The sequence below is a fragment of the Amblyomma mixtum genome, chromosome 10, assembly GCF_055824585.1.
Source record: "Amblyomma mixtum isolate Tamu chromosome 10, ASM5582458v1, whole genome shotgun sequence".
NCBI lineage: Eukaryota > Metazoa > Arthropoda > Arachnida > Ixodida > Ixodidae > Amblyomma > Amblyomma mixtum.
The window spans coordinates 32869708-32897526 of NC_143021.1; the positions used below are offsets into that span (position 1 = coordinate 32869708).

General features: G+C 47.7%; 1 protein-coding gene across 2 annotated transcripts in view; it reads right to left on the minus strand.

Annotated features, from left to right (window-relative positions):
• Window positions 1–214: 214 nt before the first annotated feature.
• Window positions 215–27819, minus strand: part of LOC149325558 (putative thiopurine S-methyltransferase) — an 83396-nt gene continuing 55791 nt past the window's right edge. The window contains exons 5-7 of one of the 2 annotated variants that reach the window (XM_089565117.1): window positions 9084–9175; window positions 3504–3548; window positions 215–649 (exon numbers count right to left, since the gene is read on the minus strand). In XM_089565117.1, coding sequence (XP_089421243.1) covers window positions 540–649; window positions 3504–3548; window positions 9084–9175 — 247 coding nt within the window. In that variant the 3' untranslated portion in view covers window positions 215–539. The remainder of the gene's footprint in view (window positions 650–3503; window positions 3549–9083; window positions 9176–27819) is intronic. The other variant, XM_089565118.1, reaches the window with a different exon arrangement.

Here is a 27819-nt window from a genome sequence, read left to right on the forward strand (position 1 = left end):
GACATCGCATAGTACACGGGCCTCTAGAATTTCGCCTTCATCGAAATTCAGCCGCCGCAGCCGCGATCGAACCCGCGTCTTACGGGCCAGCAGCCGAGCGCCATAACCACTGAGCCACCGCGGCGGGGCGTAATTATTTTGGTTGCACTTTAGGCATTTTATATATAATAGAAGGAAGTGAGCTGTTTAGAGAACAAATGAGAACTCGACAACGTTCGAATTATATCTTTAATTACTTTCGCTCTGCTAACAAGAAACTTTCGCTAGCACATAAGAAAGCTTAATGGAAAAAAAAAATGCAGAGAAGCAAAAACAGCGGGGTAAGCCAAAGTATTTTATCCAGTGGACAGCAGAGAGCCATCAGCTTTGTTTCCTCTTCCATCCAGTCGATTTCTACAACAAGCACTTGGCATGCTTATTTCAAAGCAGATTCCAGTTCCAGTCTGAAGTGTAGGCTGACTAGTTCAGTGTAGTAAATCTTATCTTGTTATTGCTGTTACTGGTCAATATTCGCTATGAATACCGTGACTCGGTGCCGTTCACGAGCTTAAGCACCAGAGGCTCGCGGTGGCTGGGCCGGCGCCGTACAGAAACGGCACATTCTGCTCGACGACACTGTCCACGCGAAGAATCTTCGATGCGACGTCTCCTGTAGAGTGAGCATAAAAAGCATGTATTAATGGGATTAAAGCCGTTGTGTTTTCTGTCCAACGTTAGTGTGTGGGCATTACGTTATTGCCTCTCAGAACACCAGGAAAAGAGCGACAGTAATGAAGACGGCTAGCGGCGCGCGCAGCCAGCGTTTCCAGGCGTTTGAAGGCTGAATCTTGCCTACATTAAGAAAGGATGAACCACACAGTTCCTGCTTCGAACTAAGAAGCCTAGAATGTGAATCAGCAGCGAGTATAATGGCGTACGAAAGGGTACTACTTTGGTTACAAAAATGCCCTCAAGCCCATGTACAGATACCAAATTATACGGAGATTATCAGGTAGCAGCGAGACTGGTTATGCGGGACCTTAAGTGCACATCTGGGCATTGCAGTTAATCACACGTATTTTCTTGCCTACTCAGGTTGTTGTAGGATTGAAGGGCTTGCATTGATATGTGTTGCGCCAGGAACAGATTCGGTTATAGATTAGGCTGCTTATAGTCGTCGGTCTCCGTACAACGCGGTTCGTTAGGTGACTGCGTCTGTCAAAGCCGATGGAGGAAGCAACTGGTTGGAACGAAAAATGTGCACTGTTTTTTGTGTTGCGCAAATAGTGAAGTGAGTTTGGTCGCTGTCAGTGTCGACCAGGTGAGTCCGTTGTCAGCTCGATGGTGGCGCTCACGGCGGCCAGTCGCAGTGTAACGTGGCAGCTGTTTTGACAACAGAGCTGCACAGAGGCCAACTTAATGCTTCATGTCAAAAGGGAGCGCTGGGAGCGCTAAAAAAGGTGAAAAGTGACAGACCGAATAATCCGTTCTTTCTTGCGTCAGTGCAGTGCGCGAAGAAATGTTGCTTCTCTAACCTAGCAGTTCCTCATGAAAACTTGTGCTCGTTATAAAAGTGTAGCCACAAAAATTACAGTTCTCAGAGTCGCCGTTACGAGACAATGATGAATTTTTTTATTTGTCTGTGAAATCTAGGGTCCTCAAATCGCACTATTCTAAATGTGCCTCGAGAACGTATTTACTCATGAAACTGGTCCCGAAAACATGTGAAATTATGATTCGGGCAGATCACACGTTATGAAAAAAAAAAATCATCGCTACATTCTGGAGAAGGTAAGTAGGGAGCACATTTTGAACAGCTAGTGCTCGAGCACTTGTCGTTCCTGATCGTGTGTGAAAAATTTCCAGAAGACGAAGGAAACAATTTCATCATAAGAATATGCCTATTCATGTGAAAGCTACTGTCGCCGCAGGAAATTGCGCGAAGTACGCGCTTACGATTTAGAAAAAAAAAAGTTTTTCCTTGTGATAAAAACAGAGCAACGTTGATCAGAGAACCAGACCCATAGCATCGCTTATGAAGAACAAGCTTACATTTCGCACTAGTCGTTTTTAAAACGTAACGTGTTTTGCCTAATACACTGGTCTGTTTATACGTTAAAACCTGGGCTGCTTAGTTTCGGGTCGCCGCGCAAGATTTTTGAAACCTCAAGACCCTATTGCCAGAGTGCATACTCTTTTTTTCAGATCAACTGCTCCTCTTGCGCGCGTTCATTTCCACTCCCGTAATGAATTAAGCCTAGGATTACTATTAACTGGGATTATAAAGTGTTTTTCGCCCAACTTGAAACAAGGTTTAAAAAAAGCGGCGCACTACAGGTGGGTAAAACAGACACATTGTTTCCGCTCGTGTGGCTTTCCTGATATCGTGTCTTAGCTTCAGCAAAAATAATTAACTAGCTGTGAATATGAAGTAAAAATTTATAATAATATTAGAATCACTTCCACTTGGTTAAGTTGTAGAAAAGGTTATGAAACAGCGTACCGGGTTTTTTGTACAAACTCCTTTGCCACGTGGTTCTTTTATCGAGATTATAAAGAAAGCCCGCGAAAAACAGGAAACACATGATAGCGTTGCCAAAAGGGTTCAGAACAAACAAAGCGTGCGGGCGCATCGTTTCCACATGAGCGACATTGTCGCTCTCAGCGCAGCATTGAAAGTGTTTCAGCACATTCTTCCAGGGCGTGGAACGCAAGCGCCGTGAAATGCAATAAAGTGGTAGACAGGGCACCGACATCGAGTTGAGGCGGAACTTCTTCTGCGCCGTCGCAGAGAAAAAGCAAAAGAGGAACGGAAGGCAGTGAACACTGCTTATTTTAAAGTAGCCTCCGTTTTCGTTGCATGTATCACAGTGCAGCCCGTCCAGAGCAGCGGCGGCCGCTCATTTGGGCACAGTAAGCACGCACATTTTTTTTTTGTTCTAGATACGGATGGGAGTGCTTGAATGTGGTAGCAGATGTGCGCCGTGAGGCGATTTTTTTCTCCCATAGTTCCACGATTTTCTTCAAATTATAGTCAAAACAAACCTCGTAGAAGATAATTTTCCAAAACAAACTCGATAGGTTTTTTAATATTCTTTAGAAGTAATAAGCTTTTCCAATTACCCAATTAGCCAGAGCTAATACTCTGAGGATTACTACGCGACGGGAAACAATAGATATTTGCTTTCCATGAGCTCAGGTTTGCGTTTCTTTTAATCTTTGGTGCAGGAGATACATGCACTGTGCTTCTCAGGATTTTTTGCGCTATTATTACTTGCTTTCCGAAAAAAAATGGTCTTTTAGCTAATATGGGAGCCTCTTCGTCATTTCTTGAAGTTTTATGCACTCGTACCCATGGAGCTGTTTACAACAAAGCGAATTGGGCTTGAACTATAAATACTTGCGGTGAAATGTTTCGCTGATTTTCTCCGTAACACAGTGGCTAAACATGTAAACATGTTAATGCTTAACCTTACGCCCTCAAGCTACAACATATAGAGATATGGGATGCAGGGGGCAGTTACCGAAGTGTTCTTTAATCTCGGCTTGTCCTGCGCTGCGTGGGGCCGCTGTAAAAGACAGAAAATGTTGAAGAGCAGTTTTGTTTCAAGAAGCATTTAATGGCAGAAAAAATTTCTGGCAAAGGACAAAAAAAAGTACTAAACTATTGCAAATTATGCAAATATGTAGCCTAGCAAAAATGCTTGAAGTTACATCGAGGACACCGCGTAGCGCTATGGCAAGGAAAATGGCAGGTGCAACGTCAAGAAGGAATGAAAGAGAGCAGGCCCAAAATAAAGATGTCCTAGCTAGAATCCCAGACATGAAATTGACATTGTAGTGTATATAAAGTGGATACGAGATGATCTGTTTGGATGAAAGAGAAAACTTCAGTGAGGGTGGTATCGGTGAATAACATTTATCGTCCATTAAATATTCACGCAGAGGTGACTGGGCAAGGACACTATTGGCCCCTTCCCGTCACGATACTACGTGGAGCGCCTATTTCGGCGCCCTATTGGCAAACAACACCGCCCGCATCCGTTGAACCAAGGTCTTTTGGGCCTTGAGCTTGGATTGAATTGAATTGAATTGAATTGAGTCCAAACTTTATTTCAAAAATGTGCACATTCTTTAGAATGAGCCACAGGCCAAAAGCTAAAGAAAATAGCTTGAAAATGCCTGTGGCTCATCTAAGAGCCATTACAACATAATAAATAAGATAAACACATTCATACAACGGTGGCAGGTCGCATACGAGCACACTATAGAAAGAATTAATATTTACAATTGAATGGATTGCTACACACAGATGTAGTTTGAAACTAGAAAAAAACAATTAAAACTGAACAAGATGCATTTGAAAGTTACACACACTGCTGAGTTGATGACAAATGGGAAAAGGACACCGATACATACACAAACTACAATATATGATAAGAAGTTATGGAATATTATTTACAAAGTACACTTTTAAATCATGTGGTCGGAGGTTATACATGCTAAGCTGGTTAGATTCGTAGCTGTTTAGAACATTAGGTATAAGAAAATTAAGTGCTTGTTTACCATAATTAGTTCTAGTGCGTGGAAGTGTCCATTTTGCAGTTGATTGGGTTTGAACATACTTTTCTATGGCCTTTAACATTGCGATATTAAGCAAAAAATTACATATTGATGGTGAAGAAAATTTGAGATAGTATAATAGGCGGTACTCAAGAAAAATATTTACACCAGTTACTTCATACTTAATAAACAATTCAGCCGTATGGGCAGTAAAACTGGCACCTTCGAAAATCCTGATAGCTTTCTTTTGGAGAATTAGAATTTTCTGTAGATTTGTTTTGGATGTGGTAGCCCAAACTATGTGGCAATAGTTAATGTGTGATTGGAATAGGGCATGATAAATCATTCGTTTTATACAGGGAGGAAATTCAGTGCGGTACCGAGCAAGAAAACCAACGGAAGGAGCTAATTTCTTACGAAGATGTGTTGCGTGTGCGGCCCAGCTCATACAGGCGTCAAAAATTACCCGAGTGATCTGAAGGTGTCCACTATTTCTATTTTATGGTTACCAATTGGCACTCCCAAACCATGTAGAAGGTGTCAGCCACCTCCCCAGAGAACTGTGGATGACAAGGATGTGTTGAATGTGTTAAAGACCGCCAGGCACATTGCCGTAGTGGTAAAAATTTTGATGAGGACGCGCTCGTCTGCGCGGTCCAGTCCTTTAAAAGGGGCCGGGTAGCGCCGGTGCTCCTCCTTATATTAATCGGTGATGTGTTTGAATTTAAGGGCCAGATTGCCTGATGGAGAATAGGCTTCCAAGGATAGCGAGATAGCTTGGGAAGAGAGTGCGTGGGCGGCCTCATCGCCCTGTTCGCTTGCCTGGAGTCCCTGGTGACCGGGGCACAAATCAGGTTTCGTGGAGTTGGGGCTTCGTATCGGCAGCTAGACTGGCTTATGCGCCGGGCAAGCAGCGACCCCATCACTGCTCAGAGTTACGACTGGCGCCCCGCGAGTCGGTGATGATGTGTTTCGACTTCGGATTAGTGAGACCCAACGCAATGACAATCTTCTCCGTTTGTGTTGCCCTGTAGGTTTTGTAAGTGAGGCCGTTAACTATGTGTTATGTACGACTGCGGCCGCGTACTACCAGCCGTGGTGTGGGCCAGTATCGTCCAGGTAATACCGATGGTGGTGGTAACCATAGTATCGCACCAAGGCTTCCACGCCCGCCTGGCGAAGACCACTATGGTCTCCTCTGGACAAGTTGCTGGGAAGGCGCCGGACCTGAAGGGCCCGTCTCCAGTGTTCTGGCACTCTCTCCCTTTCCTCAATGTTGTAGTCGTGTTCGATGTGTAGCCGGTACAAGAGGGGCGACCAGACGTGGTCTGTGCAAGACGCGTGTGAGAACAAGGGTAGGAGAGGGAGCCAGAGAGTCTGGTTAGCGGATGAGATTAGGAATTGCGGGGATAACATGTGTTTATCTCGCACAGTGCAGCCCTAATGAGAGGACATTCGGAAATTTACTTCCTCTGTATAATACGTAGCAGGACTACCGATGGCGTGATAGGCACTTTTTCACGTCAACTTCAGGTACCATCGCTTTGAGTGAAAGAGTGAAAGCGAACTGTGCGTTGCTTGTGCCATTCACGTCTATTTGTGAAGCAGGGTTTCTCCAGCCTCAACCATACGCAGTGATAACTTCCACTAATTAATATAACACTGCAGGTATCAGCTAACGGCTAAGCAAAATCGGCTAGGGTTATTTGGTAGCTGTCAACTTCTTGTAGCACGACTTCAACCTAGATAATACAGATTTCTTTAGTAACTAGTAATCGGAGAAGCAAGGGCATAGAGGTTCTGAAACATTTAGTAATATGAATTGAAATTTCATGGGACAGGCTGTCATTTTATATACACAATGATTAGGAACGTGCTACTATTCGTTATATATTCTGCGCAATGTTCATCGTTATTAAAACGCGAAGAGAAATGCTCTGTCTACTGGCCGCGCATACGAGTACATATTTCCTAGACGTATTTCCATATTTCCTAACTTAATAGGAATAAAAAACTGGAGCTTTAAAAGTCAATTGTAACTGTTGGGTTTCGACATCACAACTGCACATATAGGCTTTGGGGGACGCCGTAGGATAGCCTCCTGAGACCCGTCTATGGAAATTGGTCCAATATATGGGACATTAGCTATTGAGCCAGTACTCCTACACCCGGTTCTCCAATACAATTGACAACTGGTGGTTCTATCTCGGGATCATTTTTGAAATTAAATTGTTCACTTTGCCTTCAAAACACATCGATAATGGCCGCGTTCAGTGGCGCGGCGTTCTACACTACCTGCCGGAGAAGGAAGTACTGTTTATGCCATTTTCACCTATATTCTGCGCACAAATTTGGTGTGACATGAACAAATATAGAACAGGAAACTCGCAGATATCATAGTTTTAACTCTACACACCATCTCTTTTCTCTTTTTTTAATCTGATTTCGCGCGTCCAATTAGTTGCACGCTGGGACTCAACAAGGTTACTGTGACCGCGGCCGCCGCGGTGGCTCAGTGGTTATGGCGATCGGCTACTGACCCGAAAGACTCGGGTTTCATCCCGCCCGTGGTGGTTGAATTTTGATGGAGGAGAAATTCTAGAGGTCTGTCTACTGTGTGGTGTCAGTACACGTAAAAGCGCACTTTAATCACGTGGTCGAAATTTCTGTAGCCCTTCACTAGGGCGTCCATCATAGCCTGACTCGCTTTGGGGCGTTAATCCCCAATTAACCAACCAAAACCAAACCTATTTTTACAGCTCATTTGAAATGGCTTTGGTTGTAACAGTAAACGAATGCTGCTTGTATTTAAAGGTGGGGGAGAAAATCATGTCTTTTCTTTTTCTAGGAGTCAGGCCTCGCGTTTCTGATGAGAGTGCCGAAGCAGTTTTACAAATAACTGCACAAAAAACACATCGGACAATGAGCTATGTGACAGCGACGACACTATTGTCGGTTCAAGCTTCAGTGCACCACTTGAGGATAAAGCCACGGACGAAACCAGTGACGACGACAGTCCCTCAATGATGACCTCCCAATTTATGTCAGCCACCTCAGAAATTGGCCCACTGGACCCTGAAAATTTCACTTCGTCCAAATTTGAACAAAATGGGTGTTCTACTCATTAAAGTATGGCCAATTCAATGGTTGCCTCCAATTTTAGGGGGGCAACCGCCGAAATTTGTCCTACCCTGAAAATTGGCTTCTACCAAATTTGAAAAAAAAAAAAACTGCTGCCCAGCCGCCTAACTGATTATGGCCAACTCAAAGGGTGACCTCCAAATATAGCTGGGCCACCTCCGAAGTTCGACTTTGAACGAATATGACAAAAATTCCTGTTCCAACCTACTTTGAGTATTGCCAACTCAATGGTGACCTCCAAACTTAGAGTACTTTTTCGCACAAGTTTCAGAGCTATATCTGAATTAATTTTTGCAATATCTGCTGGGTGGACAAAATGCGGCTTGAGTCCTGGTGTCCAATATATTGGACATCGTGCTCAGCTGAAAATATCAGTTTCGCTGAAAAAAATATATCCCACTTTTCACCTTTGTATTATTCTACAAATTACTATAATTATTATTATTATTATTCTACTGGCTTATTCTGAAAGCCACAGAAAGTTTGGGAACTCAAATGTATGTTGCGTCTCAGTTTGACAGGGCTCAAGATTAATGTTTGCTGCCTCAGGCCCTTTAACGTGCGCTTACATGCAACAACAGACCGATAGTTTTATATTTCTCCGAAACCGGGATCGCGCTGTGATCTAGCCCGTGAGCTTCTTACGAGCAGCCGAACACCGAAACCGGTAAGCCACCATGGCGGGTTAACCTTGTTTCAGTAAATTCTTAATATCCATCTAGGATCCATTCGGTTAGTGCAGATTCATATTTATTTTTCTGTGAGTACACCGACAACGCCATAGACATTGCTATCGGGGATGATGCACTGCAAGGAATACGTAGTTCTGCCACGTTCACCAATGGTCAGAATAAAAGGCATACAAGAAATGACAAAAAGTGTATTAGGCATCTACTTTCACAATTGCCGGATTTTAGTCAGGTTTAGAGCTTTACAAACAGCCTTGAGCAATCTGTCTTCTTATTCAGTTTTTACAGAATTTTACAAGCACCACAGAAATAGCTTTCTGAAAGCTTCTACCTTTGAAATCAATGCTTAAAAAAAAAGTGGCGACACCTCTGTGAGCACGACCGACGATGTTCGGCGTGAACGAATGCTGTACTCCATTTTTCAAATCCTGATTAATTATACTCTCGGCTATCTTCAGTCCTCCTGTTTAGCACACTCACCGGAATGATTGTCCCTATGAGGAAGCAGTACATGCATTGGCGCAGGCGCAACAAAAGCGTCGCTTAAAACCTGTGAAGGTTTAAGCGGCCACGCAGTAGAAATTCAGCTCTTACGTTCAGATTAAATTATCTCGGAAAGCACGAACGAGTTCCATCGCAAAATTCAATCTCCGAAATTTCTGTTCAGAAAACGATTACAGAAATTCTAGAATGAAGGCTTAAAAAACTCACATGCTAGAGCTGGTAGGGACTCGTCGTAAACAATGGACCACATACCGTAAGAGAAGTTTGGCGCCAGTATTGACTTCAGAATGGTAGCATATCTGAAGCAAAAGAGGTAGTTCGAAAGATCGTTTAAATTTGGCGTGTCTGATTTTACCCACACTGAATGCTAAGCTTACCAGTTTTACTTACCGATTTTCTTGCACCAAGCTTGTCAATACGGAAGTGTCGTGAATTCGCACGTTCTGATCCTAAGTCGCTTAACCATTTCTAGATGGACGGAAACATTGACGCTACGCTTACAGTATACAGACTTCTCCATGAATATGTTTGACGTTCTTGGCAAGGTCATGTCTACCAGGAAATTTGCTGCTCCATCAACATTCCTTGCTACCACGCCTTTCAAACCAGAATTTCCACCCTGCTCACTTCTATCACCGTTCTCCGCAATCTCGCACTCGTACCCCTCGACCTGTTCTTCGTCCCTTCAGTCTTACCTGGTGGCGGCGCCTTCTATCTTCAGCCACCTCACCTAATACTGTTTTTCTTGCTACACTGAACCCCCCCCCCCCCCCCCAGACAAACAATTCACTGCACTGGTTAGATTCCTTGCCGCCTTCTTTTCCTCTTTTCTCAAGCGGCTTTAATTAGCTGCGATGTTACCTGCAGACTCTTCGTAGAGGCCAGCAGGCTGATCACACCCTCTTTAATAACCGCCGAATGCCCACTGAGGTGGGCACCTGCTGCCAGCACTCTGCAGCACCTGACCGTTTTCCTCCACCTCCTTCACACCCTATAAGGAGTTGATTATTACGCAGCTCAATATAGAACTCACAGGAATAAAGCCGTTGCGTTGATGCGTCGACAGAAAAGACATTATTATCACTTAAAAATTAATGCTAATGCTAGCAATACCAAGAAACTATGGGAAATTCTAAATTCTATCATTCAGCCAGCGGGAGTAAAAAGGGTACTACCCTCAAAAGACTTGTCCCCGAGTGCATCACACATGACAGATGAATTTAACAGGAATTTTTGCTCCATAGCTCAGAATGTGATCCCCAAAGCGCAAAGCGGGGAGCCCCTTTTTCTTCCTCCATGGCAGGAATCCAGCTTCAGATATGATGACATAACCTGTCATGAAGTTATATCAGTGGTTTTACGAATTGGAAAAACAGCGCAATCAAAGACGAGACACAAGAGAAGGACAAAACACCAGCGCTGGTGTTTTGTCCTTCTCTTGTGTCTCGTCTTTGATTGCGCTGTTTTTCCAATTCGTAAAACATGTACCAACCAGCCCGTATTTGCCCTCTTCTGGAATTTATATCAGTGGGTAGGCAACTGGAGACCGGAAAAGCGCGCGGACTAGATGGAATTCCTGTGTCGTTATTGAAAAACAATATTGAAGTTCTAGCGCCTACTTTGGTTTCTTTGTTTAATAAGTCCTTTTATAGCGCCACATATCCGGATGCACTGAAGGTAGCAAAAGTAGTCCCGGTATACAAAAATGGGAACCCTGATAATCTAAGCAATTACCGACCAATTTCCCTCTTAAGTTGTTTTAACACACTTTTCGAGAAACTGCTTGCCAAACGTATTAAGAACTTTTTGAAGAAGTATGCCATTCTTAGCACTGATCAACATGGCTTTCAAGAGTCAAGATCTACTACTACTGCAATCTTATCCCTATCCGAAGTCGTAAATGACGCACTTAACAGAAATTTTGTAGCAGTAGGCGTGTTCCTAGACATAAAAAAAGCTTTCGATACCGTTGATCATGATATTCTGTCCAAAAAACTTGAAAGACTTGGTTTTAGAGGTTTAGCGTTGCAGTTCCTTAGAAGTTATTTATCCGATCGTTCCCAACGGGTCCAAATTGACGACATTGTTTCAGATTTGCTAACAGTGCCCATGGGTATTCCACAAGGTTCGGTTCTGGGACCTATTCTTTTTTCTCTTTACGTGAATGACCTTCCTGTATATGCAGAGAAATCACATGTCATTATGTATGCAGAAGACACCGCTATGGCAGTTACTGCCAAATCTATAGAGGATGGTATAACCGTGCTTAATAAGGAACTTCAATGCATTAAAACCTGGTTCCAATCTAACCGTCTATCCCTGAACACTGAAAAAACGAAATATATTACTTTCAAATCACCGCAAAAGTCTGCGTGCATATCACCCTGCAGCTTGCATATTGCAGCTGATGAGTTGCAGCAAGTTGACGCAATCACATACTTGGGAGTGATTGTGGATAAAGATTTCAACTGGCACCAGCACATTGATGCCCTGTGTAAAAAGCTGTCGTACTCTTGTTATACATTGGCGAAAGCATCTAAATATTTTCAGACTAATACGCTAAAAACATTATATTTCAGTTTGTTTCAGTCGCAGCTAACATACTGTATTGAGGCCTGGGGCCTTACGTATCCATCGTATATTGAACCCGTGGTAAGGCTGCAAAAAAGGGCTCTTAGAATCATCAATTTTGTTGCACCTAGAACTCCATCACTGCCTTTATTTAAACAAAATAACGTTATGCCACTAACTAACCTAAGAAACTATCGTTTAGCAATTTTTGTAAAAAATGTTATCTGCAACCCTAGCACCTTTCCTTTAGTTTCATACAAGGCTCCACCGTCCAGCTCTCGCTCAGCCGCTCATGGAAAGTTCTTGCTTCCAATATCTTACAATCATTATGGTCATCGATGTCTCCGTTTTTCTGGTGTCAAAATTTGGAATGCTATCCCATGGTCAGTCATATCTTCACCTAATACATTTAGAGCACTGAAGAATTTTTTCCTTCAAACAGAAGCGTCTCAGTGAAGCGACACTATATGCGTCTGTGGCGTGGCATAATACTACAAATCTATTGAACGTGGCAATCTGAATGTAGAATGACATTTATTTTTTATTTGGTTATATGAATGTCATACGACAGTGTTTCAGTCTGTATTTTGTATTGTATTTTGTATTGTATTTTGCATTGCAATTGTTTCATTCTACACCGACAATTGTGTGTGTGTGTTTTTTGTTTTGTTTTTTTTTCTCCTTAATCGTCACTAGACTTATTTGTATTCATTTTGGGATCCACGACTAGCCTCTGGCTAAGGATCCTTGAGTGTCTTCATGTAATTACATGTGTACTTTGACTCATGTCCTCCTCCAAGCGACCTTATCCGCTGCTCACACAGAGCCGTTGCGTACAACACTTTTGACCCCTGCCTTCAGCTTATCCAGCTGTGGAAGTGTCAAAGCTATACCCTCCAACACTATAACCTTCAACGCCGGACTTTAATTTCCCAGCTCCAAGATGATATGTACGCGTTGACGATATTGCGCTTCCCTCGCACAATCTCGATAGGCAGGCCCTTGCAATGATCTCGATTCGGTGCTTGATCAGAAAGCAACCTTGGCGCTTTTTTCACGCCCTCCTCAGTACCACCCCACCCATGGTCCGACGCTCGCTGAAACTATGGCCACACGGTTCTGCTGCAAATTCTTCGCAAATCTTTTGGCTGTTTACCTTGCCCCGACTATCTCCCTATTTCAATACATGCGCTCGGTACAAAAATAGTAACCTTGTTGTCCCTTTCTCAATCCGTGAGCTTCAGGCTGCACTTCCTTGTAACGCCACTCGCTCTTCTAACTTTGAGATTGCTATCACTTATTCCACCTCCGCGCCCTTCGTGATGCCGCAGAAGGGCGCTTTTCACCCTGTAACACCACTTGGGAAGAATATGCTGTACCCCCCTGGTGGACTCCCTTACTCAATTCCCTCATTCCTAAACTTGACAAACCGGTCGCGTTTACGAATATTTGTCCCATTTTTCTGTCTTCTTGTGTCGCCAACAGAACTAAGCGTATGGCGCCTTACTAAGCTTGGGAAAGATTACCATAGCTTAATTCGTAGGAAAGGGGGCATGAAGGACTGGAAAAATCACAGACCAGCAAACTTACTCTCCGTAGCCCCCATAGACACAGAGGGGGTAATGTCATTAACAATATGGGCAAGTTAGGTGTGGTAGCCGAAGAGTTCTAGACAAATATATACAGTAGCCAATGTAATCAGAACATAAAGGTGATCTGACGTATCCCACAGCAGGGAGTATCCGACGAGTAACGAAAGATTGGATTGGTTTATGGGGTTTAACGTCCCAAAGCGACTTGAATAAATAAATAGCAGCGCAAGGAGACAAGGACCAGAAGAGACAACAAGGACGGCGCTGACTTCAAACTTTTATTTCCAACGAATCGTGCGAACATACGTATATGCACTCTGAACAATCCGGCGTCATCGTCAGTGCATGCGCAGATATGTCAGCTCTTTATCAGAAAGTGTGATAGAAGCGGAGCTAACACATGCTTCTCCCCGATTATAAATCAACTCTGATTCAATGATTTCGCGCGTTACACATTGATTATTCTTTTTTCTAATGACGGGGCTAGCAAGGTCTGGGGAACATTCTTCACACGTAAGACAGTGGGCGGCCAGAAGTCCTTCAATATGTTTTCCTTTAAGGGCATTATCTACATTTTTGGCATGTTCCCTCAACCTGTCATTCACGCATCTCCCAGTTTGGCCGACATATGTTTTGCCACAGATTAACGGAATTTCGTATACCACGCCTTCTGCGCATTCAACAAAGGGCCGCCGATGCTTCTTCCCACAGTTCTTTTGCATCGCTGTCTCGGGATCTGTCATCTTGCACAGCTTTGACAGCTTGTGAGGAGCAGAGAAGACGACTTGCACGTCGTACCGCTGTGCTACCTTCTTCAGATTGTGTGACAGCTTGTGAATGTAAGGTATCACAGCTACCTTATGCCTACGCTGCGCGTGGGCGTCACACTTACTCACGTCAGTGCGTAACTTGTTGAGTAGGCCTTCAGCAACCGAAATGAGAAGGTGCTGCGGAAGGTGCTGCCCGGCACTGCTCAGCCTATCGGCTTGATGGTTGAACGCTTCTGCGGCGAGAGGCGGGCATCTTTTGCTAAGGGCGTTTTTAAAGCACGAGGTGGCGATGGCTCGCTTAACGAGCCTTCTTGTCATTGTCTCCTTGCGCTGCTATTTATTTATTCAAGTCATGTACCAACACGCCCAATTTTCCGCGTTAATAAAGCGACTAAGGCTATGAGAGACGCCGTAGTGGAGGCCTCCGGAAATTTAGACCACCTGGGGTTCTTTAACGTGCACTGACATCGCACAGTACACGGGCCTCTAAAATTTCTCCTCGAAAGAAATTCTAGCCGCCGCGGCCGGGATCGAACCCGCGTCTTTCGGGTCAGCAGCCGAGCACCATAACCGCTGAGCCACCGCGGCGGCGAGTAACGAAAGAGGACGGAAAGAAGGTCTTAAGAGCAATGCAAATGTGTAATGTAGCTCGTGAAGGTAAGAGAACAACAGGTCTATTGAAGGATGGAAGGGTGACTGTGCTCGAACTAGCCGCCCTGTATGCGCAATGCCTTAGAGCCTGGAGCTCACCAGAAGCTTGAAAGAACGCTAACAGAAAAGCAATTCATAAGAAAGGAGACGTCAAGGACTTGAAAGATTACAGATGTAACGTCTTGCTCTCCGTAGGCCACAAAGTATATATTAAGGTAATCGCTATTACATTCAAGGCAACATTAGACTTGAATTATCCAAATAATCATTCAGGCTTTCGTAAAAGATACTCTACAACCGAGCATATTCACACTATCAGTCAGGTGATAGAGAAACGCGCAGAATATAACCGACCCCTACATATACGTGAAAGACATGAGAGCGCAAGATGGCAACACGGACAGGTAAGGGAACCGGACGAGCGCTGCACTTTCAACAGGTATTATTAAAGGAAGAACGTTTATATAGCCTCTGTCCTTATTCATGCTCTTAATCGCACTTGACAAACATTCACTTCTCACAGATGTGCATCAAGAAACAGCATTTCACTATGGCGAACAACAACTTACGTGTCAATAATGCATATATGACCTCTCTTCTTGATAATGTCACGTTGTAGTGACGGCAGTCCAGCGGTCAGGAAGACACCAAGCAGTCTTGGAAACAAAGCTCTTTATTTGGGCTGACTTGCGCCCGCAAAAGAACTGAAACACTCGGCGGCGGCGTATAAAGAGAAGTTTATTTTATCTGTCATAGCATAGAAAATACAACAAAACAGATGAACTTAATTCTCTGATCATTCAAGCACATGCGCAGTGACGCAGCACTGAGCATGTCAGTAATGCAGTAAAAATGCCGATACTCGACCGCCGCGCAGGACGATAAAGTATGTCGACCATTTGCGCAAGAACTCAGCCTCGCTCATTGACAGAGCGTCCATGCATGCTTGTTCAAAGAGGCGCGTGCGCAGGCGCTGCAACATTGGGAACATTGTTCTTTGCGGACGCCCATTTAAGGATGCCACTCCACGCTGCCGCCACAAAACGAACATGCCGACACACAAGAGCATATTTTGAAACACTTCGGGAAAACTAGTGCGCGCTTCCAGGCGGGTTAAAAACATGCGTGACACTAATGTCCAAAAAGTGCGCGCAACTACACACTCAAACATTGCGTGCTGCAAAGTTTCAAGCAGACCGCACTGCGGGCATCGGGCGGAGGGCGCCACGCCCCACGCCGCAAGGCGGTCTCTTGTGGGCAGGACCCGCCAGCCTCGCAGCCAGCCGAAGTCCCTGACATCTGCAGGAAGCGTAGCTGAGGTCAGTTGGCGCCAGCGTGCCCGTCTCGTTTTCTGGAGTTGTTCGCGGGTCAGCGCAGCGACCGTTAGTGCTTCACACATTCTGGAGGGTGGGGTTTCATCAACATCCAGATCGGGCACGCTGGCAGTCAACGACGTCAGTGTGCGACGCACATTAACGAAAAATGCCGGCGGCTGCTCGGCTGTAGGGCCAACCACGTGTTGTGAAAAAAACACGTTACGCGCTGTACCCAGAAAATATGTGAGGAGTGTTCTCCCGGGATAGTCTGGGTTGCGTACAAGATCTCGTACTCCTCGCAAGGCGAGCACATTGCACATGGTGCGGATACAAGGTATACCAAACCCACCCATGTACGATGGAAGGCGCATGAACACTCGTGACACAAGTTCGGTTTTGCCCGCCCAAACGAAAGAGCCACAGGCCGAGGTTAGCCTGCGCGCAAACGTGCGCGGTGGGTTTGCGACGCGGGCGACAAAAAAACATGCGGGTAGGATTGTGGACTTAACTATATAGCAGCGCTCTGCCATTGAAAGGCGGAAAGTTGACGCCACCGAGAGGCGTTTCTCAGCGTTCGTGCGGAGGTTAGTCCAGGTTTCGCGGGCTACTTCTCCGCTGGCGAGGAATACTACTCCCAGGACTTTCACTCCCTGCACCCACTCCACCTCGCCCGCAAGGTTCGGTGTGAAGGTGCCAAACCTTAGTGCCTTGGTTTTTCACCTGTTCAATAGGGCCCCAGATATCTCGCTGTACTCGAGAAACAGCCGCGAAAAAGCGGCGTAGCTATCCTCGTCCTTGAGGAAAAGCGACACGTCATCGGCGTAGGCCGATACCTTGATTTGGCCCTGGCCAGGCAGAGGGAAGCCGCGTATGGATGGGCTGTCGTTAATGCGCCGGATGAGTGGATCCATGCACAACACGAAGAATGTTGGGGAGAGAGGGCATCCTTGCCTTATGCCCCTGGTGACTGAGAAGGGAGCGCTCTGGTGGCCGTTTACGGAGAGACGAGCATTCAGGTCTGCGTAAAGTAAGCGCAGCCTGCTGACAATTTGCGGAGGGAATCCGAAGGCTTCAAGGACTCCGAACAGATACGAGTGTTCCACCCGATCGAATGCTTTCGCCTGGTCTAGTGAAACAAAGCACCCGCTGAAGCCCGTCCTGCTGGCAAATGTGAACAGGTCTCTAGTGAGTGCCAATGCATCAAACACAGAGCGGTCAGGGACACTGCTGGTTTGAGCCCGGTGGATTAGGTGAGGTAGGATCGTCCGCATTCTTGTGTTCAGTAAAGATGTGACTATTTTGTAATCTGCGTTTAAGAGGCTTATGGGCCGCCATGCTTGCGGGTCGGAGGGGTCACCGCCCGCTTTCGGAATGAGTATGATGCGACATTCGCGGAAAGAGTTTGGACGCAACCCATCCGCGAGGAAGCCGTTGACCATCTTCAGGAGCGCTCCTTGGATCTCGTAAAAAAAGTTTGAATAAAAACTTGTTGGAATGCCGTCTGGACCGGGGGCAGAGGCTGCATTCATACTCTGCAGGATGGCGTGCAGCTCTTGGCTTGTGGCTGGTGCGCAAAGGTTTTCATGCAACTCTTCAGCTACTCGTGGCAAGTTTCCAAAAAAACTTTGTAGAAGCCCGTCATAACCATCTTGAAGATGTAGCCAACTGTCCGTAGAGAACAGGTTCGAAAAGTGGCTTGCGAAGATCGTGCAGATATCGGCCGTGGTTTTGCTTTGGGTGCCGTCTGGGAGTGTCACGAAAGGCACAGTAGCGGGAGCGAATTCCTCTGCCGTGCCTGCGCGTACGTGTCGTAGCACAGCCGGGTCTGATATCGGCCGCCCGAGCTGGTGTGCACGACTAGCTGCCCGTGATGACTGGCAGAGCAACACGTGGTAACGTGCTTTAAGTAGACTCAGGTAATCGCTCATGGCAAAGGTTAAGGGTGCTCCCCTTTGCACTATACGGATGCGCTTGAGGGTGTCATTCAGTGCATGAGTTACCCGGCGTCTGCGGTCTTGTCCGGCCGCCACCAGGGTTGCTTGCCAACGAGCCTTGAGTGTGTCCCATGAATCAGTCGCAACGAAGCTCCTGCACGATGCTGCCAACGCCGTACGCAGCGACGCCACGCTTTCCGGGTCCGCCAGTAGGCTCGTGTCCATGCGCCACGTAACAGTACGTGGGGTGTCCTCACCAAAGTCGAGCCTGACTGACAAGGGGTGGTGATCGGAAATCACCGGCGTGCCTGCAGGGAACGCGAGAACTTCGCAGCTAACGACAAAAGAAGCCAGCTCTGGTGGAAAATAGAATTTGTCTATCCGACTCGCTGACTGTGGTCTCTCAAACGTCGCTCCAAAGGCATCCCCGTGAAGCTGCACCCACGCGTCAGACAAGCGGAACTGAGTCACGAGATCGCGGAGCGCGGGGGCACCGCAATAACGGCGACCGTGACCCTGTCCGCGGACGTCACGGTCGATGTTAAGTACACAATTGAAGTCACCGACGATGAAAGTGGGGTAGGGATCAAGGAGGAATGAGTCGAGGCGCTCAAAAAAATCAGAACTAATAGTCCGCCGTGCTGGCGCATATACAACCAACGCACGTACCCGCCGCTGGTTTAGTGTGAAGTCGACCGCAAGAGTGCGGCCGTCCAGCCCGAAAGTGCAATGAGCACCCGCGCGCAGGCAGGGGTTTACAAAAACGACACCAACACCGCACATATGAAAATCAGTCAACGAAAAATAAGCAAAAACAGAAAACCGGGTGGTGAAATTCAGCACATCAAGTGAAGTACGGAAGTTGCATTCCTGTAAAAACAGGATGTCGACGCCCCTAGCCCTGGCAAAGTGCATCACCTCTCTCTGTCTGTCTACGGATTGAAATCCCCGAACATTCAGGGAGAGGAGATGCACAACCGCCATGACTGCCAAGAGCACCGACGGCATAGCATACAACCTAAAGAGCGCTGCCATGGGCGGCGCTTGGCGCGCGCGGCACTTTTTTGCTAGAACGTTCGTTAACAGTCCCTTCAGATTCCGATGATTGGGGGTGGGCACGTTTGAAGTCTGGTCGGGAAAAGTCCATGTTTTCGGGGCCGTCGGCGCTTGTGGCCTCGCTCACCGGTTGCTGCGTGGTCTTGGCGACGCTCGCAGCTGAAGCCGATGCCGACGCCAGGGTCGCCGATGGGAGGGTGTGGCTGGCTGGTGACGGGAAGCGCGCGTCGTCCGCACCTCCAGGAGTCGTCGTTCCTGACACCTGGCCGCACGTCAAGTCGCCTGTCAGGCGAAGCGGCGTGACTTTGTCCGGTACGTCCACAAGGTCGCCCGACGCCACGCTCGACTCATCGTCGCTGCTGCTCTCGGTGTTGAAGGAAGCTGTGCGGGGTAGCGGCGGCAAGGGTTCCGCGAAAACAGCACCGAACGGCTCCACCTCGTTTGAACGCGTCCCCTCGAGCTGCTCCTTCACGGGCACCTCCGTAGCGGGGGCGGGTTCGGGCTCCCTCGGGCGGCTGGTCGTTGGGTGCTCGTCGGCAACAGGCGTCCGGACGGTTGGTGGGCTCCGCGTTTCTGCGGCCACGTTGTCCTTACTCGGTTCCTTCCTCGAGGCGGCGGCCGCCGCATAGGACCGTGGCCGCAGGCAGTCCGCTGTGGCGTGGCTTCCACCGCAGCGCCTGCAAGCCGCTCCGCATCCGGCCGTGTCGTGGCCGAACACCTCGCAGCGAGCGCACCGCGGCGTTCGACACGCCGCGCCGATGTGGCCGTCCTGCCCGCAGCGGGAACACACCTTCCGGACGCCTCGGTAGTCAAACATGACGCGGTGGCCCTGGACGGTCAAGAAGTTCGGCACCGCCTGCTTCATCTCGATCTGGACCACGCGCGTCCCGTTGCCGACGTGACGACGGCCCTTGAGGACGTGGTGGGTGATGTCCAGCACCTTGCCGAAAGAGCTCAGTGCCGCTGCCAGCGCCGCGTCTCCCACGAACAGCGGCACACGAAAAGCCGTCACGTGGACCACGGCAGGACCCACGCAGGCTACTGGGACGGAAGTGCCGTTCACGTTGAAGGCGCCTTCCACGAGCATCTTCTCCGCCGCCGCAGCCGAGGCCATGGCGACGCAGAACTTCATGCCTCCATGGTGCTGGAGGCTCTCTAGCCCTTTCGGGCCGACAACCAACTCGATGCCGTCGACGATGTCGTCAGCTGTCGCGTCGGATGTAACTGTGAACGAAAAACAGTGCGCCTTTGGGGGCGGCGCACGGAACACCGGAGGGGCAGCAGGTCCCGGGCCTCCCATGACGTCACGGGCGGCCGACTGGGCTGCTGCTTGAAGGCCAGGAAGTTGCCCGAGCACCGGCAAAGGCACGGCGCCTGGGCTGGGAGGCTGGTTGCGGATCCTCGGGGTCGCAGTGGATCCGAGGCCCGCCTGCACTTGTCAAAACTTCTCAGCAAGCCAGCGCCGAAAAAACTTCGCTGGTTCTGGACGAGCTCGGGCAGCAACAAACGTGCTCGTCAGTCGTCGAACTGCGAATGCCCGCCGCTCGCGGCGTCGCTGAATTTAAAGCCGGCAAGGAAACTTCGAGATAACAGGACAACATCATCTACAGTAATCTGTAAAAGCGTAGATGTGGTTCTTCATGGCTGGGATCAATCGAGATTAGTCCGGTCCCTTCTCGCTTCACGAACAAAAATGATAACAGCCCTTTCCTGCGGCCTTGAGCGCGAAAGAACGGACACTACAATGATACGTGGCAATATAGAAGGCTTCCACGAGCTCACGTTCTGTCTTATCTCGGCTTTTCAATAGCACTTTGCAATTCGATAGTCGAGGCTTGCAGAATTTACGCTTCTCTTTCGAGCAGGCTTGGCAGCGGTCACGAAGACGGCCTCTCTTGTTTAATGAATTCTTGTGTTCAAGCAGGCGCTCATTAGGAGCCCGTGTTGTCTGTCCAACGTACACCTGGCCGCATGTAAGTGGGAACTCGCATACTACTCCTTTCTTGAAGCCAGCATGTGGCGTTCGGTGTCTGGTGGAGCACTCTTGCACTTTTTTCACTCAATGCGTGAGCAATTTCTGGCAAGTTTTAGCGGCGCTGGAAACACCACATCGACGCCGTACTTTTTGGCCACCTTCTTCAGGGTATGAGAGGCGTGGTGTACGTAAGGTATAACTTCCCGCTTTGCCAACTTTTTATCTTGAGGTCGGTTGTTTTCCTTGCTGCTCTTCAGCTTTTTTATCAAGGACTGTGTCACGGAAAAAATCAGGGAAGCCGGGAAACCTGCTTTCTGCAGCCTGGACACCTAAGAAGCAAAGCTGGCGTGAATGGCATGGTGGCAAGACCTCTTTAGTGTGGATGCTAAGCACTGGGTAGCGATAGAACTCTTAACAGTCCTAAAATGCTTCGAATGGAAAGGCATGAAATCTTTTTTTGCGCGTGGATAATATCGCCAGCAAACATGTGAAGGGTGAAAAGGTAGGGTGAGATCTAAACACTGTTATTGGTTATTTCTGCTAGGCAGTTTGTGAGTGAAGGTGAGGACCATGCTGTTCCGACCACACATGCCTAAAACAGCAGCTACTGCTTCGTCAAAGCTAAAATCGCTATCTGCGAAAAGGACCAGTTAATCTTCTTCATATCTAAAAATGTGGGCCATAAAATCCGTGTCAAGTGGTTCACTGTAAGTGGAAGCGGATAATTTGAGAAAAAAAACTTATTACAAAGTACCGCCGTGACACACGAGCCAATGCAAATGCCTTTTTTGCAGGCAGCTTTTGTCATTGAAATCAGTAAAAGTGGCCTTGTGATAAAACTCAAGTAAAGACATGAAGTTGTCCGCATTTAAACCGGTAGCGTTCTGAAAAGCCGTGGCTCCATTTCTGTCTGAGCAATTACGCAATACAGAAAAGAAACGTCGATGTGGAACAGAGTAGAAAAGATCTTTCACATCAATTGAAAAGACAGACCGTATGTTCCGATCAGTCTGAAGGAAGGCTATCACGTCATCGGAGCTCTTAGTTGCAAAGCCGACTGCTACTTCCACAGTCTTCAGGTGTTTGAGCGAAAATTGACTGACTTGCCGTCGCCAAGTTGCTTTTCGCTTACTATAGTTTGGAAAAGTATTTCCCGCTTGTGTTTTCTGCCGCGAAGAAAAACAAAAGGCTGTTTCTTTAAGACTTTTTGATGGGCCTGGTTAGTTTACACAGTTGCAGTTCCTCATAAAACGACTATGCCTTTTTTTTCTGAATTGCGTCGTATTCACTTTCACAGATCTGAAATTGTTCTTGACTGTTTCTATTGCCTTTTCGTTGTATAGACCGGACGCTATCATAACAAAACAGCCATCGACAAGATAGACCATCTTCCAGACACTGCCACGTCTTCTCGAAAGAGAAGCGTAAAAGCCTCGACTATCGCATCGCAAACTGCTATTGAAAAGCCGGGATAGGACAGAAGGTGAGCTCGTGTAAGCCTTCTATATCAAAAAGCTGGGAATAATCGGATTAGGGACACGTCAGTTCTTGTTCGCCACAGTGAAATGTTGTTTCGTGATGCATATCACGAGATGAATGAGATGAATGAGCCACTACGTCCCTCGCAAAGTGAGCAACAAACTTCCAATGAAGAAGGCTGTTAGGCATGGAGGTGCAATCTCGCCTATGATGTTTATATCTTGTTTGCGTGAGGCATTAAGGATAAAAGTTAAGGATAAGATTTCATCGGGAATATCTTAATAATGTGCTTTTCGCTGATGAGATTGCCTTGGAAAGTCACTCAGGTGATGGACTGCAAAGCGTAATCGACTTCGACGGGTAGAGTAAGTATGAAAATTAATATTGAGAAGACAAAACTAATGTTCCCTAGTACCGCCAGGGAACAGCAGGCACAAGTGATAGCGAGGCGCTACAAGTGATAAGGGAATGCGCGTGATTTTGGTAGGCAGTTACCGCTGGTGCAAATCACTAGAGCAAAATAAGAATAATAAGATTGGGGTGTAGCGCATTTGGGCCAGTTCTCTCTATTTCTTACCAGCTGTTTCTTACCAGTACTTACCTACAGGCAGAACCGTGGAGGCTAACGAATAGGGTAGAACTTAAACTGAGGTTAACGCAGCGAGCTTTGGAAAGAAAAATGATAGGGGTATTGTTAAAGAACAGGAAGAGGGTGGGTCAGAGAAGACACATGGGTTAGTTACATCCCATCTGAAATCAAGGAGAAGAAAAGTGCTTGGTGAGGGCGTGTAATACGAAGGCAAGATAGCCGATGGTGGTAAAAGGTAACGGACTGGATAGCTAGTGAAGGAAAGCGTAGCTGGGGGACAGAAAATTAGGTGGGAGGATGAGATATAGTTTACGCGGATAAGATGGCCGAGCTGGCGCCGAACAGGGTTAATTTAGGAGGTGGGTACGGGAGAGGCCTTAGTACTGCTCTGGACGTAGTCAGGATACTGCTGCTGTTGATGATGAGCTCACTTCCTCATGATTTCGCTGGATTTTATCTCTACAGGTGTGCCCAGAACTGGTTTCTTACACCTGCCATAGCTCGCAACTTTGTGCCCTGGTCAAAGTCGATATTCGCAAGGCATTCAACTTTTTCTCTTGTGATAACATCTTTGTCTCTAAAATCTCCTGTATCTCCCGCACGTATAACTATACTCCGGCTCACAAAAATGTTTGCAACATTAAAGAAGTCAGAGCTCTCTGGTCCAACCAGGTCAGCAGCCACATAAAACAGGGTCCCTGAAATATTTGAGCTATTAAGGATGTGGGGTTACTTGCTCGGCTTGGACCCTGCACTCAGTACAAGTACCACTCCGCTAGCTCCACCACAGCTGTGGCCGCGAAGAACAGGACCGAGGATTAGCCCGCTGGGAAAACCGTATATTAGGCAACTCCCAAAATTCAGGCGGCCTCCCTCAATCGCGCGCAGGCAGCAGTGCTGAGGCAGATCGGCAGTGGCTGGCAGCAGCAGGCAGCAGGCACAGCAAACAGTTCTGGTCACCTGGCCACATACCACTGCCAACTAAAGCGACAGAGATGTTTGGAGTGACGTCAAATATATCGTCGCCAGTCAAAACAAGACGTTTAAACTCCAAGGCGTGGAGCCTCTGGTTGCGGAAGACATCGTGAGGGCGACTGGTGAAATATAGAAGAATTATGTGTAGCATGTTATAAGTGAGTGAGGTGTGGGAAAAAAACTGGGCCACATCATCGACAATGTCTTCGACCAAGCACCGGGTATTGTGGTCAATCTGGAGGACGACACAACCAGCAGTGTTGAATTGAGTTGTAAATGGGACGATGGGATGAGCCCGTTTAACCTACTAATGTGATTCCTTAAGTGTGCGCGCACAATCGGCGCCGCTCAGTATTGTCGCAGTGAGAGTAACGAAAATGAGAACGACATCGTCTCTTATTAGATACGCCAGATTCCGTAGTGGAGCGCCGCGGATTAATGTTGACCGCTTGCGCGTTGACTTTCGCACACCGTATGGGCTTTTTTAGAGCGCAGCTCTTTGGCGTCCGTTCCTGGGTTTCGCGTCGTCGTCGGCGTTGTCGTCGGCCTCGTAACCAGCTCCGCCCCCCTTTCATCCCCCCAGCGCTAGCAGCGACCGACTGATACTGCTGGATGCCGCTGACGCCGCTAGAGAGTCAAGATAACGTGACTGCATAGAACACCGTCGCCGCCATGCAGAAAGAGGAGGAAAGGGTCCCCCCCCCCCTGTTCTTGTGTGGCGGACAGGGTGCTCTTCAGTTGCCGACGCGCCGGTTATTTCACGTAGGCCCCGGCACGTCGACGAATACGTGACCACCTTCCCACGGCTAGACCTGGTTCTTAGCGCTGCGGAAGCGAGGGTATCATATTGTTTGTGTAGGCATCGGCGGCGTTGTCCCTGAAACCAACTCCGCAGCTGGGGTTGACTCACTATCGGCGTCAGCGGCATCAGACAGTCGCTGCTATCTCTTCCCTCCTCCCTTTATCGTGTTGTCCGCTTGCTGCGCGCGCTTGTGCCCCCATCGTTTGCCGCTGGGTGTACACGCCGCCCCCCTCCCCCCTGTTCCTGCGAGTCTCCGGTTGTCAAAGCGCCGGCTCGAACTTAATTCCTGTGATAGCGTATACATGTGTTGCTCGATTTCTTTGCCTCAATCTATCGAAAAGGTGAAGCAGCTTATTTGCTGCTCTCAAATTTCGCATTAGGAAGTAACGTAATCGTCGGTAATTTTTGCTTCCACTTCGCCACCATCCACATTCGTCTGCTCCGGCCTGCATTCCACCCACCTTACTAGTGCAGTGGCCAGCTGGAGTAAATGAATTGGTATGCACATGACAGAAACATTGAAGTTAACTGCGACGTGACAACAGAAGAACTGACACAAACAGGTGGTGAGAAAAGAAAAGTGGGGCCAGTTCTTTTGGAATGTGCGTCCACCTGTCCAAATCGGAACAAAAGAAAAAATAAAAAACATGAACCGCCACCTGCTGCAGATAGAAAGACGCTAACTACTAGCACGCCTTCTTTCGCATGGAGCCACCTGTCCCTAAGTGGCGGGGCGTCAAGCGCGCAGGAACACGGTTATGTAGTGCGCGCCATCCTGACTAAACAAGAAAGCGCTACCTTTCGTAGTGCTGCAAACATCTTGTAAGACGGAGTATGCCTCCGAGGTTACTTTTCTATCAATTAGGCACTTTTCCAGATATTGCATTTCTCTTCTACACCCCGTGGTCTCCCCTGGGGTACCGTTTAGAGCGCCGTCCTGTAACCTATACTTTCAATCATCCACGGGTCCGCTCGTCGTTAATCTTTCATTATTTTCAGATTTTAATCACTTTTATACTGATTACAAAACACTGTGACGCTCGTAATGCTGTTCTGATCATGTGCCGACACCCTCCAAGAGCACCTGGATATAACCTACTATTTTCTAGACCAGACAGGCCTCTCTGCCGCACCCGACAAGTCGGAACTACGTTTCTAACACATTTTTCCTATTAACGAGCTCACAACTCACTGATCTTCCTTATCCTGTCTGGCTCCAAAGTATGCAGAGCTTCTCAGTGCAGTGTTTTTGGCATGCCTCTGTAAGTTGCCAAGAATGTATGGGGCCTTCATACAGCTGTTTTCAACTGTCACTTAGTCACCCACTTCAGCGCGTCGTGAGGCAGTCCTTCAGACTGCGGGAACCGCATGCTTATTCACCGGCTCGCGCACTTGTCCTTATCAAATTACTTACTTCATATCACATGGTACATTCATTATTCATTATGCCATCTGCACTGACTTCCACGACACCGCCGCTGCCATTCAGTCTAAAAAACTCCCACCTGATCTTTCTACGGAACTCGACGCAACACTTTGTTCTCTGCAGCTTTGACTGCATTCTTCCGTGCGACCCCTGCGCAATTGGGGATTGAGGTCCACGAGTGTTCTAATTTGCTTGCCCCTCAAACTCATATCCGGGTACCTTTGGTCCGCTGGCCCAGACGCTCGGAAGGTGGGACGAGAGTGCTCTGTCGTGCCGTCGTCGAAGAATATTCGAATGCTATTCGCGTTGATCGTGAGCTTCACCCTTACCCTCGTGCTGGTCATTTTGTTCGGCGTGCTCACGAACTTTAAAAGGTGCAGCTCAGCAGCCCTGCCCCGTTTGCGCGGCTTTATCTGTTCAAATTCGAACGAAATTCTTTGTCTCGACTGTCCTGCCCTTCACGCCAACTTCTGCAACTTCTTATTCTCCTGCCCTGTTGATCTGCAATTGGGATCCTATTCGGCCTCCTGCCCCCACTGTTGCGACTTGGCTCGATTGGCTTGCTGAAAGCAAAGACGAACAGCGCCTGTTCACGCAGGCGGCACTCGACTACGTAGGCGCCTAAGTTTTGTGCCCCAATAAAGTGGCACACTACAAGAATTAGTTGTATAAGACAGGATGTCTCAGTAGGTTGGCACGGCGTCGTTTTAAACCTGGCGGTGCGAAAGACAATGACATGAAGACACAAGTGCATACTCGCAACTGATGTTTATTGAAGCAGAGATTATATAACCATGCCAAGGGACACCCGTAAACACAAAACAACCAAAAAGCTTACAGCAAATCGAATAATGAACGGCCCTGAAACCGCACGCTCTTCCAACGGCGTGGCTGGGAAATTCTGCGTTCGTCAGACTAGAGATCTGTGCATAAGAATGTCAAGCTGGTACTCGATTACTGGTCTAAACAGTCTAAGCTTGACAAAGATGGCATTGCGGTGTCGAGCATTTGGTCAGTCGTGATGACGTCATGCTTTCAAAGCATGGGGATTACTTAAAGGAACAGATTCTTAGGCTGTCAAGCGCTGGATTTCCCAGCCATGTCGCTGCCAGAGTGCGCAATAAATTTCTGTAGTTGTGAAACCGTTCAGTACGGATTTGCGGGAAGAACCTGGGGCTAGACAGCGAAGTGCCAAAGACCAGTAGCGCTACCTCATATAGGCAGGCTTTCGCATAATTTGGAAAATCTGTCCAGAAGGTATGACGTCGTCAGATTCTAAGTTATCAGGAACATGGAACATGTATCAGTCTGCGAGCGCCTCCCTCTACTTCCTCCAAATCCTCAGTAAGCCGCTACGCGACGTAACAATTTTTAAGAAAAATTACCCTGCTCACTTAAGTCTGTTTATGTGCTACGAACTTAAGTCTGTTTACGTGCTACACCTGTCGGAGCTTCGTTCGTTAATGCCCGTATGTGCAAAATTGGACACTCTCTAACATTCTTACTTTGCGACGAGTGCTCATAGCATTACGAGCACAATGGTGCAGCGGTTAAGCGATGTGCCTCTGCAATGGGAGGTGTCCGTTCTTGTCATAGTCAACCGCAGTGATGGCATGACCCATCTGCTCCCCGAGCGACTTCTCGCGCAGTTGTCGCGACGCTCTTTCAAACTTACCCCAGCTTCCTCCTATTGGCTGCAGCTTGTGCTGTGCTTCTTCGAACTTACGCGAGCTCGCCCGTGTTAGTTACTACTGAGTAACTCGGCTAAGTTTCCGCACTTTCTGTACAGCTTTCCGCGGACACCACG